General features: G+C 38.8%; 1 protein-coding gene across 2 annotated transcripts in view; it reads left to right on the top strand.

The window, feature by feature from the left end:
* LOC123873331 (protein TIS11) overlaps positions 1-15,966 on the top strand; it is a 63,732-nt gene extending 47,766 nt beyond the window's left edge. The window contains exons 1-2 of one of the 2 annotated variants that reach the window (XM_045918142.1): positions 1,030-1,035; positions 13,032-15,966. In XM_045918142.1, the coding sequence (XP_045774098.1) occupies positions 13,056-13,748 (693 nt within the window). In that variant the 5' untranslated portion in view covers positions 1,030-1,035; positions 13,032-13,055 and the 3' untranslated portion in view covers positions 13,749-15,966. Of the gene's footprint in view, positions 1-1,029; positions 1,036-13,031 lie in introns of those variants that run through there. The other variant, XM_045918141.1, reaches the window with a different exon arrangement.
* The last annotated feature ends 1,074 nt before the right edge of the window (positions 15,967-17,040 follow it).

Genomic DNA, 17,040 nt, shown 5'->3' with positions numbered 1-17,040 from the left:
TTTATTTATTTTACGGAAATAAACAGTACAATAATTAAATGATAGGCAATACATAAATGAAACACTCAAACCATAACTGTCTCCAATGAAACATTAACCCATTATATGTACAATTATAATAAGTCCAAAACTAAACAATCGGGTATACCACGCGTAGGTACAAAAACGAAATGAACCTATTTCAAAAGTCATTATTATTATCAGACTATTAGTATGTCTGATATACAATGTAAATATTAGTAGGCAGTTTCTTGTTCAGTACTTCGTAGCAATGTTAGTAATTATTTTAAAACTTCTGACAACTTTCTAACTTACGATAACGATATCTCACTTACTGACCGAGAACACAATAAAGCTAAATGTGTATTAGTCATAGGACGGTTTTCTTTGTATATTATATCTCTGTGTGAGTCACATCGCACAATTTGCGGGGAAAGCGTAGCCCAGTAGTGACGCAACAATAAAAATTGTATGGACAAAGGAATTGCTGCAACTAGATTACTTGACTGACGTGAGGGTCTAGTTTAGGTCACTAATGAGCGTCCGTAATGACGTACAATCATGAGTCGAGTAAAGAACTTGCGGCGTTGGGAAATCTATATTTAACTAGCATTTTTTTTAATTTGTCGTCCAGATGTAAAGCTACAAATTCAATTTTGTGAATGTAGCTGGATTATTGGTCGAACTTATTCTTAACTTACGTCTACCGACCGTTACAGGGATCGTGAGTAACATTGTTTACTTGTTTTGTTCTGCAAATCAACATCGGACGGCGTGGTGTTGTTGCATCTATAAATAAGGAGGTGCTAAAAGCGGCCCGGCCGGGGGACGTGCTTCCTCTGCTTTGAGCGGCCGAGGGGTAAACACGCTCGACTTGTACGTGGCCTTTTGTTGACACTCGGTTTACGGCCGCTCTACCTCGTCGCGGGCTTTATGGCATGCGCAATAAACTGCCTGACGCCTGCCTCTGCGTCTGCGACTATCCGCTTGTATTCTGTCGAATGAACGTTACTTACTTACCTACTGTTCTTGAAGGTTGTTCTTGCTGGTTCTTCTCGGTAGGAAAGGCATTCCGAACCAGTGGTAGATGCTTTTGACGATTCAAAAGAACTTGTATAAGTCTAATTGAATAAAAATATTTTGAATTTGAAAGTTGAAGTAAACAATTTCATGAAAATGCTGCAAAGCTTATGTTACTTTCTAGTGTCTAAACCTTTCATAACGCGATCCACGCGTACCGCGATTGATATCCAGGCAATATTGATGATATTGACAGTCCTTATCGTCCATCCATCATCATCGTTAATCGTTAGACGTCCACTGGCTGGGCATAGGTCTCTTGTAAAGACTTCCAAACGCCACGGTCTTGCGCCGCTTGGATCCAGCGGCTCCCAGCAACTTGTTTGATGACGTCTGTCCATTGTCCACCTAGTGGCAGCTCTTCCAACGGTGCGAGTTTGACAGTATCACAACTATATTGACATTGCTCCAGATGTTCTTCAAATCCCACGAAATTGTGATACGTTATTGATAGTGTAACAAGTAACAACCCTCCAATGCTCCAAATACTAAGATGACGCTAAGTAACTGAAGAAGAAGAACTATGAATAAACCCACTGTACATACATGAGAGTCAGAGAGACTGTACATACATCATAAAACATGCATGCTGCTATCAGTGTAATGTCAACGAACCTAATATGTGCATTAGGCGGGGGTCGTCATTAATGCAATAATACATGAAGTCGTTAAATGACAACCGTTTAACAATTCTCGAAACATCGTTCTACGTGATTTCCTGTTTGCTCAGCGTTTTGCCTGGGACTCTTAAATACAATATGTTTCCATTGTTTCGTATAATAACGAGAAACAATCGGTTGATAGATATTCAAATAGAGGTGAGCGATGGAATTTTTACCATAGGCGGTGGGTCTCGCATGGCAATCGTGGAGTAGGCCCATCTGCATGCGCCTCGCCTGTCGCGCGTCCGGTCTTACTCATCTAACAGACGCCCAGTGCTCGCTGTATGATTCCTTTGTGCATAATGCCTGCGGACAGCGTTGCGTTGTCAATAGGGTTGCAAGCCTTTCTAAATTTACGAAGCTCTAATAACTTCATAGTTTTCTATTAACCTACAATAACTTTTATACGTATTTATTAAATCATCCAAATCCATTACTACATAATAATATAATGTTAGCGAATGTGTCTGTCTGCTAGCTTTTCATGGCCCATCAATTTAACTGATTTTGATGTAATTTGGTACGGAGATAGCTTGCATCCCAGGGGCCGACCGGACATAATCTAATTTTTATCCCGTAATATATTATATGGTTATTACTAATTATTATTATATATTTTTTTTAAGTGAGCTTCCTTTGACATTATGTTTGCTTTATGAAAACTGGTACATATCTGAGCTATCAAGAGCTTTTAGAGCATTTTAAAATCTTGTGCTAGCTTAACGGTGTATGTTTAAGTGGATTTTATTTATCATCTGCAAAATTGAGTTACATTTAGTCCGCCCTTTTTTAAAGTGAATAGAGTGGGAACCCTAGCGTTCGATTTGTGGCATGTGATAAATCATACAACTTATTCATACTTACTGTTGTTTGTTATCGTTTATTTTACTCAAAACCTATTCGCATTATAGTAATTATAGAATAATTCCATGATACCCGCAACTTCGTCTGCGTTTTGTAAGGGTTTTTCTAAAAATCGTTTTGGAATTTCTTTAAACCCTTTCTACGCTATGTGAGAACGAGTGCAATATCTGTCTTTTTAGACCCAACAGCATTTTGAACTTTAGGTACCTGCATTAATTATGTTATTAATATATTATATATATATTAATTATGTCTCTCCTTTTGCATAATAAAATAGGTTTATTCCTGAAATGTGATTTACAATTCAAATGTTAGTTACCAAAACACAAAACTTAAAGCCATCTTATTACGCATAATTAAAACAATCAGTTGAGTTAAATAATAGCGTGTAAAAATATTACAACCGGCGATGTTCCACTTTCGGTCATATTAACGTTCATTCTAATTTAGTGACTCCCCAGTCGACGCAATTAACAAATGTTCGTTCCAATTATGCGTCTATCGGATTTCTAGTCTCTGCGGGAGTAATGTTCCATACAATTGTATAATAATTACTGTCATACAGTACTTATTATTGTCATGCTGATTCTATCCGCGTAGGAACATAAAGTTTGAGGCCCAGAAACTACAAATGCTTAAGGTTATATATAAGTTTTCATTAATTCACGCACATGTATAGATAATGAAATGACCAATGTTTTTAAACAGTCAATTGTAGGCTTTATAATAACTAACAACTAACAAGATAAACTATGCTGAATCCCACAAGTCAGACGAATTAAAAACAAAATCTTCATTTTGATCCTTAGTCCTTAGTAGTTATTTCTCAATTGAAATACCTACTATACCTATTTACTATGTCAAAATAGAAATAATAAATGCCAATAATATATTTGTATAAGTTTAGTAAATATAAAAATATAATAAAATAAATAAGTAATTTCCGATTGTGTTATCCTAACTAATATTATAAATGCTAAAGCGTCTATCTGTTTGTTTGTTACCTTTTCACGGTCCATCAGTTCAACAGATTTTGACGTTTGGTACAGACTACAGAGATTTATGTACGAAAATGGGCAATATGGGCATAAAGGCGTCTTATGATTTTAAGCTTATTTCGTGGTTTAATATAAAACATAGACTACTTTTGATTCCAGAAAGTCAGAGTTCCCACGTTATTTAAAAAAAAGGCTAAATCCACGCGGACTAAGTTGCAGGCATATCTAGTAGACTTAAAAATGCCTAAAACTTCTTATAATTTTCTTCTTCGCGGTTAGAACACCCACATCTGATTCGAAGAATTTAAAGTAAAGACGAGAACGTACTATTTTTATATACCGGATTCACACCAGATTAGTTCCGAGTGCGACTTTTTATTCACAGGATTACAGTTTACACATTATAAAATGAATTGCAAATCTCACAGCAAAGAGATGTGAGTACGTTAAATAACAAAAAGGCTCGTCGGATGATGAAGACTTTTTCACTATCTGTTCTGTAGTTAAACTATTTTTGTTTTTAAACCCCACAAAAAAAAAATTATGGCTGGGTTGCCGTAATTTTTTTTTTTCAAATAAGTAATTTTTAACTAGCCAGTCTCATTCGGGATGATGTAAGAAATTTAAGGATACCCCATGCATCCAAATTTCTTATAATTCGGCTGCAAGTAGACTAAACTATTATTTAAATACTAGCTGATGCCCGCAGCTTCGCCCGCGTGGATTGGTCAGATCCCCTGCAGCATCAGGATTGAGGAGTTGGAATCCAAATTTTTTATGAAACAATGTCGCAAAGTTCCTCTATCGATTAAAAAAGAAATGACGCAAATCGGTTCAGAAATCTCGGAGATATCGGCGTACATAGGTAGAAAACCACAACTCCCTTTTTGAAAGTCGGTTAAAAAAGTAGCGTATGTTACACCCTGGTCAATCCTCTACTTGTCTGTGAAAATCCCGTCAAAATCGGTTCAGCCGTTCCAAAGATTAGCCTTTTCAAACAGACAGACAGACAGACAGACAGACACACAGACAGACAAAAATTTTAAAAACCTGTGATTCAGTGTTGGTATCGTTCAAATAACTACATGAGCTTAATATGAGGTAGTTATTTCGAAATTACAGACAGACACTCCAATTTTATTTATTAGTATAGTATAGATACATAATGGTAGTGTAATAGCTTCGTAACTAGTAAGGTTACAATGGGAAAACAATGCATGAGTTGGCCGTGTCAATCGTAGCTCGCGACAACCTCCCTTTTATGCTAATCAAAATAAACATTGTCTGAGACAAAGGGGCGACAGTTTGAAAGGTTAATGATGATATTGTCACTATAGGCAGGGAGATGGTGGCTATATAAGTCCTGAATAACTCCACCGTGTTTATAACATGCATATACTTATTATCTTTTCATCCGCACGCATAACAACAAATTACATTTGAGTTAAGACAGTTGTTTGAAGTAAAGAAAGAAAAGATGAAAAATATTCCATGAAGAATTTAAAACCTTTAAAATTGCTTACCAATTTAGTAGTTAAAAACTTCGTGGGATAGTTTCAAAGTTTCTTCGGGACATTACCTTAAAATATAAGCAATTATTTAAAAAAAAATCGCTAAACTCGGCATTAATCGTTTTGAGGTAGATAATAGCGCCGATTCTGTTGTCTTTCTATAAACTAAATTTAGAGTATCTGCATCCTCCTCTTTTTAATATTGCTAAACACGGACGGAGCACGAATTTTACATTTAGAGACTCTACATTTTAGCGCACGCTACGAATTTAAACAACAGGCTCTCGGTAGCTAAAGTCACGAGGTTTGACAGCTCTAAATTAAATTTAAAACCGTCAAACTGTGTCTGTCCTTTTCATATTCCATTAGTAAGAAGAGGATACGAATACTCAAAAATTTAGTTGCCAACAGAATCAGTAGCAATGATTCATTGCCTAAATAAGGCACAGCTTGACGATGTACATGACAATCAGTTGCCAAGTAACTGTCCCCCAGCTCCCTTACTAATATTGGTGAGTCGGAGACGTCGCGAGGGGGCCGCTGCATCTCAGTTGGTTACATTCGCGCAATCATCCAATAAACCTGATGGAAGCAATCGACAAGACCCTCTCCTTCGGGTCCTTAGAGAAATGGACCAATTTCGGTGGCCAGTGCCTACCGGATTCGAGAACTATATAGCATGATAATTAATTTCCTACATTTTTTGCGTTGGCTGAAAAAAGCTTCGAACATATCCTAGTATCCTAGCATACAAAGCTTAGGTATAAATATGCTCACTAAACTATGGTTTTATAAAAACGTTCAGAGTCACTCATCGAATGAGGAAATAGCCAAGAGGATCTCAACATGATCCAATCAGGAATCCGTAGAAGAATCACTAATAAGAATAACTACCCTAGCTCTCGTCGAATTGCGAAGTTGAACTAGCAATGGACAGGGCACAGAATGTATTGTACATCTATTCATTAATTTATTATTCGAGATATTTCGGTATCGTATGTAAAAAGATTATTTAATGTAGTCAAACTGTGCAAATCGGTTATCCTGGCAAAAACATTTTGGACACAGAGCTTTTGAGGCTTGAGATTTTTTTTTAGACAATGATATATTTATTATGGATACATATACGTAGATATAAATTTAACAATCGTCCTCACCTATGGTGCTGAAACGTGGACACTGACAAATGGCCTTGTTCACAAATTCAAAGTTGCTCAGCGAGCTATGGAAAGGGCTATGTTAGGAGTTTCACTGAGGGATAAGATCCGAAATGAGGAGATCCGTAGGAGAACCAAGGTCACTGACATAGCCCAAACTATTAGCAAGCTGAAGTGGCAGTGGGCAGGCCATGCCTGTCGTAGAGGCGATGGCCGTTGGAGCCGGAAAGTCCTTGAGTGGAGACCGCGTTTAAGCAAACGTAGTGTGGGACGCCCTCCAGCACGATGGACCGACGATATAAAGCGGCTGGCGGGAAGTGGCTGGATGAGGAAGGCTGAGGACCGGGTGTGGTGGCGCTCTATAGGGAAGGCCTATGTCCAACAGTGGACATCCACAGGCTGATGATGATGATGATGAAATTTAACAATATGTACTTAGAAAAAAGATAAGTTTAATTTTCATAGGTAGTTAGCCAACTTTAAAATGAATAGTTATTTATATATCTGACATTTACTTATTGGCGCCGCACGTACAAAATCAAACAGGTTTTGTACTACCTACTTACTTATTTTAAAATATGTACATAGTTACATCATCAAAAGAAGATAACGATATACGAGTATGTAATCGCCAAACCACAAATCAATTTGACCGTTAATCTAAATATTATCTTGTGTATCTTAATGAAAATATCTCCATTTGATACAGACACGATGACCAAGTGTTTTAAGTCGTTAAAAGTTCATTTAAATATAGAACGCATTTGATTAGACCCAATTAACTTTCAATTAAGCTACGACTCTCTTGTTTGACTCTGGCGCAGGATCAATTGTCGCGAGAGTCTTCGTAATGCCCGGTCCATGCTCCCCGTATTGTGTTACAGGAAATAATGAATAAAAGACGTTAGACATAATGAAACACATTAAACTCGACTTAGGAGAAATTGTCCGACAAAGCTTTTAAGTCATTATCATCATCATCATCAAGCCATGGCTGGCTCACTACTGAACACATTTCCTCTCAGAATGAGAAGGGGTTGGACTTAACATACTTTTAGTACATTTTGGAGAACTCTCAGGCATGCAGGTTTCTTAATTGCTTAAAACGTACATGACGTAGATCTGTGCGTGCCCGGGATCGAACCCCAGGTCCTTTATTTCTACCATCTACTTCCTTCCAGATGATCTTCTTCCGGGAACGTCTACAAATACTTACTTATTTATCTACCTGAAAAAGAATTCTAAATTCTCTCATTTTGTTACTCTCGAGTGATATAATAGGTTTAAATATTGAAATATCGTGCAATTGAGGTTAAAATATTTTAGTCCATTCAAATGTCTTTGTTAATGCTTCCTTATTTGAATTATTAAAATCGATCTTTACCGTTTGAAAACTGAAAACCAGAGACCTCATTTTGCATTCTTTGTTTGGCGGAGGCGTTGCCCCCATAGGTTATCTGAAGGAAATATATTTAGCAGAACCTCGTATGTATTCCATCTGACTACATCGCGGAGGTGTAAATTTTAGTGATTGCGAGCGTAAATACACTTGCTGTCATGAGAGTGTTTTCAGAGTTCGATAACCTATCGAAAATAGTTTTGATTTTCCTAACCTTGGAAACAATAGCATCATCTTCGTCATCTTCGTAGTTCGACGCCAATTATCTGTGTAAAGAAAAACCATCCGCTCTTTCCTTTATCACAGCATGCCCTTTTTCGTAATTTCTGCGTAAATATTGTTCACTTTAACTTAACGGGTTGCGAAGCTGAAGTGGTAATGAGCAGGCCACATAGTTCGAAAAAAATCGATAGATGTTGAGGTCCCAAGGTACTAGAATTGCGACCTCGCACGGGAAGCGCAGCGTTGGAAAAGGAAGACCCCCCACTAGGCGGCAAGACGACATAAAACGAGTCGCAGAGATTCAAGCGGCACAATACCGTGGCGTGTGAAAGTCCCAAGAGACCTATGCCCACCTGTGGACATCTATCGGCTGATGATCATGGTGATGGTGATGAAAAATACACATTATGCTTAAAACATGCATTACACATTATGCTTGTAAACAAGACAGAACCAAATAAGTTTGCATGTGAGATTACGTCGTGCTTAGCGGAGTCGCTTGACGCATATTAACAATATAAACCATCTTTATGCAAGATTCGATTGCACCAAGCTGCCGGGCTGTTTCAACATAGCGATCTAATCTCCAGTCCAGTACAAAAGCTTACATAATTCAGGCGCTAAAAAGAATACTTTAAAACCAGTAACGAAAACCAGCTCTTAGTAAATATCCGGCCACAGCTTGAGTCGTTGGCCTCTGCTCCGCTCGTTCATACAAATCTCTGATTGAGCCATTATATTATTTTCTTCTTAAATGCTTTCCTTCTATTCGTACTTATATCATAAATGCAAGCGTGTTCTCGACTGCTTGCTAAACCCCTATCTTCGGCCTGGAGAAGAACATAATTTTATTATTATGAAACTTTGTTCCGAAAAATAAAAGCGAATATGGGTATTATGAGAGGAAACGCATTCTGAGAGGAAACCCGTACTCAGTAGTGAGCCGGCGATAGGTTGAGGATGATGATAATGGGTATTATAAACAAGTGTAAATTAAAAATTTTCAACACCCCCGACAAATCATTTTCAAATAAATAATTATGTATATCTAGGCAACGTCCATCTTGACAGCTTGACATTTGTCAATTGACACTTGAATATTATGAACCTAAGGGTTATCTAACCTTCTTTTCTACAAGAAAACTAGAAAATAGCTGATAACTTTTAGACGGCTGAACCAATTTTTTTGGATTATAGCTAAGAACACTCTCGATCAAGCCACCTTTCAAACAAAAAAAACTAAATTAAAATCGGTTCATTCGTTTAGGCGCTACGATGCCACAGACAGATACACAGATACACAGATACACAGACACACAGATACACAGATACACACGTCAAACTTATAACACCCCTCTTTTTGGGTCGGGGGTTAAAAACTAAATCAACGCGGAACAAAGTCGCAGGCATAAGCTAGTAGTCATAATAGGCATACGTCTAATGCAAGAAATACAATCATGCAATTGATAGTATTAGGTAATCAATAGCTGTAATTTGATGTAAAAACGCATGCAATGTGTGATGAAAACTTGGCATTTGGGCTTTGTGCAACTTTTCGTTGAAAGTAAAGCCAGAAACAAACATGACGCGCGAGCGTGCATTAATTTTTATTAGCAAACATCCGCGCCGGAGCGCAAGCGGCGCGAGCGATGGTATCGCATCTTTCAGTTTACACTGCATCACACACGATATAATTGCAAATCTGCCATATATTTAAGTAAATTGCAAATTCACTACATACTAATTATTTCTTGTACTACAAATCGAAGGTACTAATTAGGAACTTATTAACTTAGGAAGTACGAATTAAGATCGACAAATCGTCATACAGTTGTGCAGACGTCGCGCATTGTTTGTTTCAACCTTCCGTTAAAACTTAACGAACTAAACAAACAAGTTGCTGCCCCGTAGCCGCGAGTTCACTGCGTTGTCACAATCGAGCGCTAATAAACTGAGTACACACACAAACAGGCCAGATCTGTTGGACGGTTCTTCGAAAACACCATACAGCATGTGCAAGAGAAGCTGTCGAAATATTTACCCATACGCGCATATTGTGACGTTCTACAGTCTACGCGACACATGTGAATCTTTTTTTCATAGCTACAGCACCTTGTTTTTTTATAATTAACTCTGCTATCCAAGGTTAGGTTCTGCCTACCGAAAAAACTACAAACTTTATGAGCATTGGAACTTGGAAGAATTCTGCCGATACTAAAATCGTTAAGTAACAAACAGATTTTTCTTAAGGTTGTTAAACACTAAACTTTTAAAGCCGAATTCATAAGCATAAATATTACATGTTATCTCCCAAAACCACTATGATCCAAACTGGATAGTCGCTGATCGTTCCGCCCTGTATTGGGGACAATACGCACGGAAGTTTTTATAAAATAACCAAGGTCTGGCACGAGCTAGCTGTCTCTCTGTGATGATAGATTTGTTCTCATGCCGGTGGTCGTTTTATGTCGCTTTGTAGTGTTGCATGCGTATGGAGTGCCATAGGTTCGTGACAACTGGTGTAAGCCGACGTTCCAGTTAATGGGTGCATGTTATTATAACAAAGTGCAGTGTAATGTGGCCGTGCAAGTCTGATTGCCCTTAGTTTCGAACGCAATGACCGCGGCCGCTCGAAATCGACAGTGATTACAAATTTCCCTGGAGTTCGGTTGCGGCGCAATGTCCGATGGAAAGCGCTTAACCAATGTTCCGCTCTAATAACTCTAATTACAACGTAGTGGCCATTTTCCATCGTCACTTGGTAGCCGCAGATTTAACCCCTGCTCTTTCCACTGATGTATTTCAATTTTAATCCGCGACCAAACCGCTTAGGTAGGTTAAACTCTCATAGTTTTGCTACACTTTCGCCTTGATTTCACCCAGTTGTAATGTGATACTGCAACATTTAAGCTACTTATTCTAATAAGTTATGGATCTCAATCTAAGTGCGTTTTCACCTAACTTGTAAATAGCAGTGGAGCGCATGCTTATAAATATTTATAAACTGTACAAAAATTGCCATCTCGCTCCTGCAATTTCTACGTGTAATTAGTTTCCTGTAATTAATTTTCTACTTTTTACATAATATGTATAAAAATGACCTGAACTCTGTTCCTGAATACTTTTTAACACTTACTAAACTAAACAAATTAAAAAAAACTGGTACGTAAATCCAAAGATTGCACCTTAAAACAATATTCTAGCGCCCTTTTTATATTGCAGAAAACTGGAAAAAAAAACAAACCAAGTCTCTCGTTTCTTGCCAGCAGAACAATAGCCATTTATACTCAGCTAAAAGCATTTGTGCGTAATTGTTTGCCTACCGTTGCTTGGCTTCTAACCGCAAAACTTTACTCTTGCTAGTATATTATAGTAACTTATGGGTAGCAGAAGGATAAAACTTCTATTTACTTGTGGCTACCTGCAGATGTATATTTTAGTCCCTAGAAAAAAACACTGAAAGCAACGATTAAGAGGAATAATTCTATCTACATAATATCAGTATAATTAGAACTCATAGTCCTGTCTTTACATAAATACAATAATTTTCACGTGTTTTAATTCACGTTCAACAAACGCTGTTTTAGGTTATGTTTACCTTACAAGTCGCCATGTATTTATAGCTCATGATATTTCGTACACGATACTTCTGCTTTAAAGTTCTCTGTGTTCCATATTGAACCTTATGAAGATCCACGAACCATTTGCGTAAGTAGGTACGTCGATTTTTTCTACTAAAAGAAGTTTTTATAATGGATTTAATAGAATTGCAAACGATTTTTAAAAAAACAACGCCGAAAATTACATGAGCGGCATTAGCCTAACAAATATTGAGGTATAGTAATTTGTTTTGACTTGTGGTACTCGTATCTAAATCTAAAACACAAGCCATAGGCGCATAGAATATACAATGATATGTCATTCACATCGATTGAGGCCGCCGCATACGAGATGTGATCTATCATACATAATGTATAGTGACCATGTTCCGCGTCGCGTTCTACGCCGACCTTCGTGTTGTTCTGCACTCATCGACTATCTTCTACATGTTTTGAAACAAAACATATTTTGCACTGATTCAGATCCAACCTGACTTGACTTTATCAATCGGAGAAATCTTTCTTATACAAACCTCGAAAGACAATCGTTCATCAAGTTATTAATGTTAACTGATAAATCGTGTAATCCTTTCAAATGTCTTCACCGATCTACGCTTTAGTCAGCAATAATACATTTATCATAAACTATCACCGTCGTCGTCGCGCCATTTCATTTTTTTAAAATGACAGGGATTTTGTCAAAATTTGGGATGCCCTTAACGTTATCTATCTTCCAGTATGTATTTGTATAACAATACAGGACGTTCAATAAGTTGTCAAGTAACTAATAGATCATGAATCGATCACTGCGGGAGTACTGTTACTTAACACGACAGGTCGACCGTTGCCCCTCGGCCGCAAAGCTGGCTCGGCGACAATTATTGTTCATTGCGCCGCGTTGCCGCGACGCGCGAAGCCTGGTGAACAATACTGTACAATCACTGCGATTGTGCAGGCCGAGCGCTCGTGTCAACTACCTCTTGCGTGAACACCACTATTGTTATGGTGATGATGTCTTGCACTCGACTCGGACGCGTCAAGAAACAAAAGATCCCCAAAGCATTAGCATTTTTAAACGACACAAGAATTGGGAAACCTCATACGCATACGGACGACGGACTAGAAATAAATAATTCACGATAGACGACCTCGCTATCTGGTTAGAGCCATTAAAATTCGATCCACCCTGGGGCTCTAACAGTGCCAGTTTAGGTTCAGTTAATTGGAAATATTAACCATTTAACGTTGAACCCATTATTATTTATTACCCAGAGCTGCCCAAGCAGGTAGACGAGAAACCAAATCAATGTATAGGAACCTTTTTTTGTTGCTAGAGCAGGTATCCGACCGTTCCAGGGGATTGCTTTCTTTTTTTACAACGGTGGGGTAATATGTGGGTAATATTTGAAAAAAAAAGGTTGAAATAAAAGTTAAACTTTCATATTTTGAAATAAAAGGAAACCTAATGTCCAAAATTATCGAATAAGTATAAAATTGTTTATTAACACCAAATTTAATTTTCTTTTCTTTCTATTTCAGAACCAAACTCGCCCAGTGCAGACGATGAATGGTACACTGAGTAGCGCGCTCGGTCCAGTCGGCGCCACCAACGTTTCTGCCAGCGTCGGTTGGGATCAGCATCCCGTCCTCGCGCGAGCGGCGTCCGTGCCAGCACAGCGAGCCCTCGCCGGTCTACTATCGAGCCTTGGCCATCGGCGCCTCGAACGCACCACCAGTGATCCCGCGCCTCCACCGCCCGCCACCAGCCGGTACAAGACCGAACTCTGTCGACCGTTCGAAGAAGCCGGTGTTTGCAAATACGGCGACAAATGTCAGTTCGCTCACGGCGTGCGCGAGCTCCGAAACCTTCAGCGTCACCCAAAATACAAGACAGAGCTCTGCCGCACTTTCCACTCCGTGGGGTTCTGCCCGTACGGCCCACGCTGCCACTTCGTTCACAACGCCGAAGAAGCGAGACGTCGCGAGCCATCTTCGCCGGGCGGATCTCTGGCGTCTCTATCGTCGGGTGGCTCTCTCGCGTCCTACATGAGCGACGGGTCGCGCTCGCCCAGGTCGCCGCATTCGCCGCTGACTCCGCAGTCCCCTCTAGCGCCGCACTCTCCGCCAGCGATGTCGCCGCCCGCACACGCCACGTCCTTCGCGTTTCGCCGTACGCAGTCGCCCGAGCTAGAGGAGGAGCGGCTGCCCGTCTTCAATCGCCTCTCTTCTGCGTTCGGCGATCTCGTGATCGCCTAGAAGCGCGAGTGATCGCCTAGTCCTAAGTCAGCGTAGCGTATAAGGATCGTCCGTCACCTTCGTGCCTCTTCGACGTCTTCCAGCCGCGCCCGAGCGACGTCCCGCTCGACGCGCCTCGCGCCCTCACCCGCTCAACGAATGATCTCCAGTTTACCGATGCTCCTGTAATATTGTAAAGTTAAACAAGTGTACACTGGCGTCTCGAAAGTTTGCGGTGTGAATATATAGTAGTTTTACATCTTTTTAGTTATCGGCACGCACTTGTAAATGACACCTTATATTATTAGATATTTATTATGTAGCTCGCGGAAGTCTTCCCGATGCGATCCTCCGCCGAGCGGTGGTCTCTGTAAAGTTAGCTTATAGTAACGTTTTATTTATTTCATACTGCCTGTCCGCGCTCGGTACCGTACCGCGAGAAGGCGCTCGTGATCTATTTTTAAGGATATAAGATAATAATTTATTATTTATTTCGAGTCTCTTTAACTTTAATTATATTATTTTGTAGTTGCGATGCCACACCGCACACGGACGAGGCACGCGTCGACGGGACGGTGCTCGTTACTCGACCTCAGCTCGACTGATTCCTCTCGACGGTGCCTTATCTGAGCAAATGCCTACCCGACGGAATCAGCCGAAGCGACGCCGATGGAGCTCAGGAGACAGACGGGCTTATGAACTACATCGTTTTAATCAACTATCAGCTCGAACATCGTAGTCTTACTGTCAGTGCCGGCCTGACAATCCGAGGCCGACATCGCCGCTAGTCGTATCAACGATCCGAAGCTCATTTAAGAAGCATCGGAAAGATCCTGCGGCGCGCCGCCTCCAGCGGCACGTCTGCGAGGATTTTTCCTTTTTGCGTCGGACGAGCGCGGCGAGCTCTCAAACCTGTTTTGAAGTTTTGGTGATTGTTTTTTTCGTCCTCGCGCCCGCTCTCGGGTCTCTCTCGCTCCAGCGCTTGACGAGATCGCGCTCGAACGAACGCAAAAAATGACAGGTATCCGAGAATAAGCCCGTCGTCCTCCCGACACTCCGTACACCGATATACCTGTATTGTATAAAGATATAGTGACGACAATAGTATATGAAGCATATCGACAGTGGCCCTCGCGGCCGGCCCTCCCCCTCGCGCTTCCACGCCGCGTCCGCGCGGGCCCTCCGAATGAGTGCCTTTTACATTTTAACAAATAAATCGATTATAATATTTAATTTTTAGTTGATCGAGATAGAATGATTTTTATTTATTGTTTCTTTTGAATATAATATTCAAATTGGCGCAGTTATTACTTTAGTACTTTGACAAATAATCGAGATATTGATTATTTTTATTTATTGACTCTTTAATAATATAATATTCAAATTGTCGCAGTAATTACTTCTTGTACTTTGACAGAGCTAAGTGATTTGCTTCGACGTAGAATAGTTTTGAATTTAAAGTGTGATATTTTGTAATATTTATATAACAAAGTTTAATGTTTTAAGGGACCAATATTTGATTAGGAGAAATTCTGATAGAACCAGCCAGATACGCTTTTTTGAGACTTACCAGAAAGTGATTCTCCTGACCTCGAGTAAAGTATTTTTTTACATGTCAGAGCTAAGACTTTTGTACAATTAATAAAAACATTCGAAACCATAGTGGTTTTTCTTTCTTAACTTATAAGCAGACCAAACCGAGATGGTGGTATTATGTATTTTGTTTTCTTGAAGTATTTTGTATTTAGTTTCAGTTTTTCTCCATCTCAAAAAAAGTTGCATGGTTGAGAGCAGAATGATAATAATTTTGTACCTAATGTTAAGGTTTAGTTTTAAGCGTTTTTTTTTTCATAAAGTTCGCGAATATTATTTATTATCAGTTCATTACGAATTATAAACCATTAAAGCTGATTTATTTAATTTCTTTTGTATTTAAAACGATCGATATGTTCGTTTTCAAGTACAACGATAACTTGTAACTTAATGTTAGTAATATATTATCATGAGTCATTTAATATAACAAGCATTAGTTTAAATACTATAGTACCTATGTCAGTTGTAATTAAGTATTTAATTTTTTATTTAATTTCATTTGTAAGTTAATCTTCCAAAAAATTTACTTCACTTTTTTTTTACTTACGGTCAAAAAAATTAAGGCTTGTTTATGACATTTTCTTGTAAGTTTTCCTTATTTCCATCTGCATTTTTATTGAATTATACCCAAAATATGTTAAATATTTCTTTTAATTTTTGTTTTCTGCCCTCCTGTCCCGTACCTTTCCTGTACCCTTTATCATTTAAGTTGATTTAGATCAGCCTACTTTTTAATTAAATTGGAATCAAATATTTGAAACAGCTGCAGCTGATTAATAGACCAATGTGGCTAATTCTGTTGTACACAATTCTCTATACTAAACTAAATTGACAAGTCTAAATCTAGTGCAATCCTTTTCCGCAAGGGGCATTATAAAAGGGATAGCAATATATTTAGACTTGTCATTTATAATGCATAAATTTTGAGAACTCGCTTACCATATTTGCTCTATGTGTCATCAACTATCATGTTAAAAGTATTGTTTACCCTTCTTTTTGGTGATTGGCGGCTGTGCAGGGGCTCTTCCAGACCCTGTATCACGTTGATTGTTGCCGATCTATTGTGATCGCTCCCATTTTACCCTTAGATCTAACTAACTAAGACTAAAATCGTTCTATTGACATGACAGCTGTTGACACATAGAGCAAAAGTGGCGAATGAGTTCTCAAAATGTATGCACTATATTTTAGTTTAGAGATCGTGTACAACAGAATTAACCACAATGTAGTCACAGATTTTTTATAAACCGATCCGAAAAACAAATTAGAATTTTATAAAGAACCAAGAGATTATAATATAAGTTTGACCAAATCTACTGCAGTGCAAGAAAGGCAAAAACGTTAGAGCTTTAGTTTTGAAAAGAGGTCGTGCATCCTGACCCTCTTTTGTTGCTTGCATAATTTGTTTTTACCCCCGAACCAAAAAGAGGGGTGTTATAAGAGAAAGAAAGAAAAGAGCTGATAACTTTCAAACGGCTGAACCGATTATCTTCGATTATAGCTAAGAATACTCTCGATCAAGCTATCTTAAAAACAAAAAAACTAAATTAAAATCGATTCATTCGTTTAGGAGCTACGATGCCACAGATAGATACACAGATACACACGTCAAACTTATAACACCCCTCTTTTTGGGTCGGGGGTTAATAAATACTAATTGATAGCCATCAAACTCATTTGGCATTGGTTGGTTCTACATTGATGCTTCATTGAGTGATAT

Source organism: Maniola jurtina, chromosome 16 (genome assembly GCF_905333055.1).
Source record: "Maniola jurtina chromosome 16, ilManJurt1.1, whole genome shotgun sequence".
In the NCBI taxonomy this organism is placed as follows: Eukaryota; Metazoa; Arthropoda; class Insecta; order Lepidoptera; family Nymphalidae; genus Maniola; species Maniola jurtina.
Note: the sequence above shows the minus strand (reverse complement) of the source record. Positions and strands in the feature narration are given on the sequence as shown.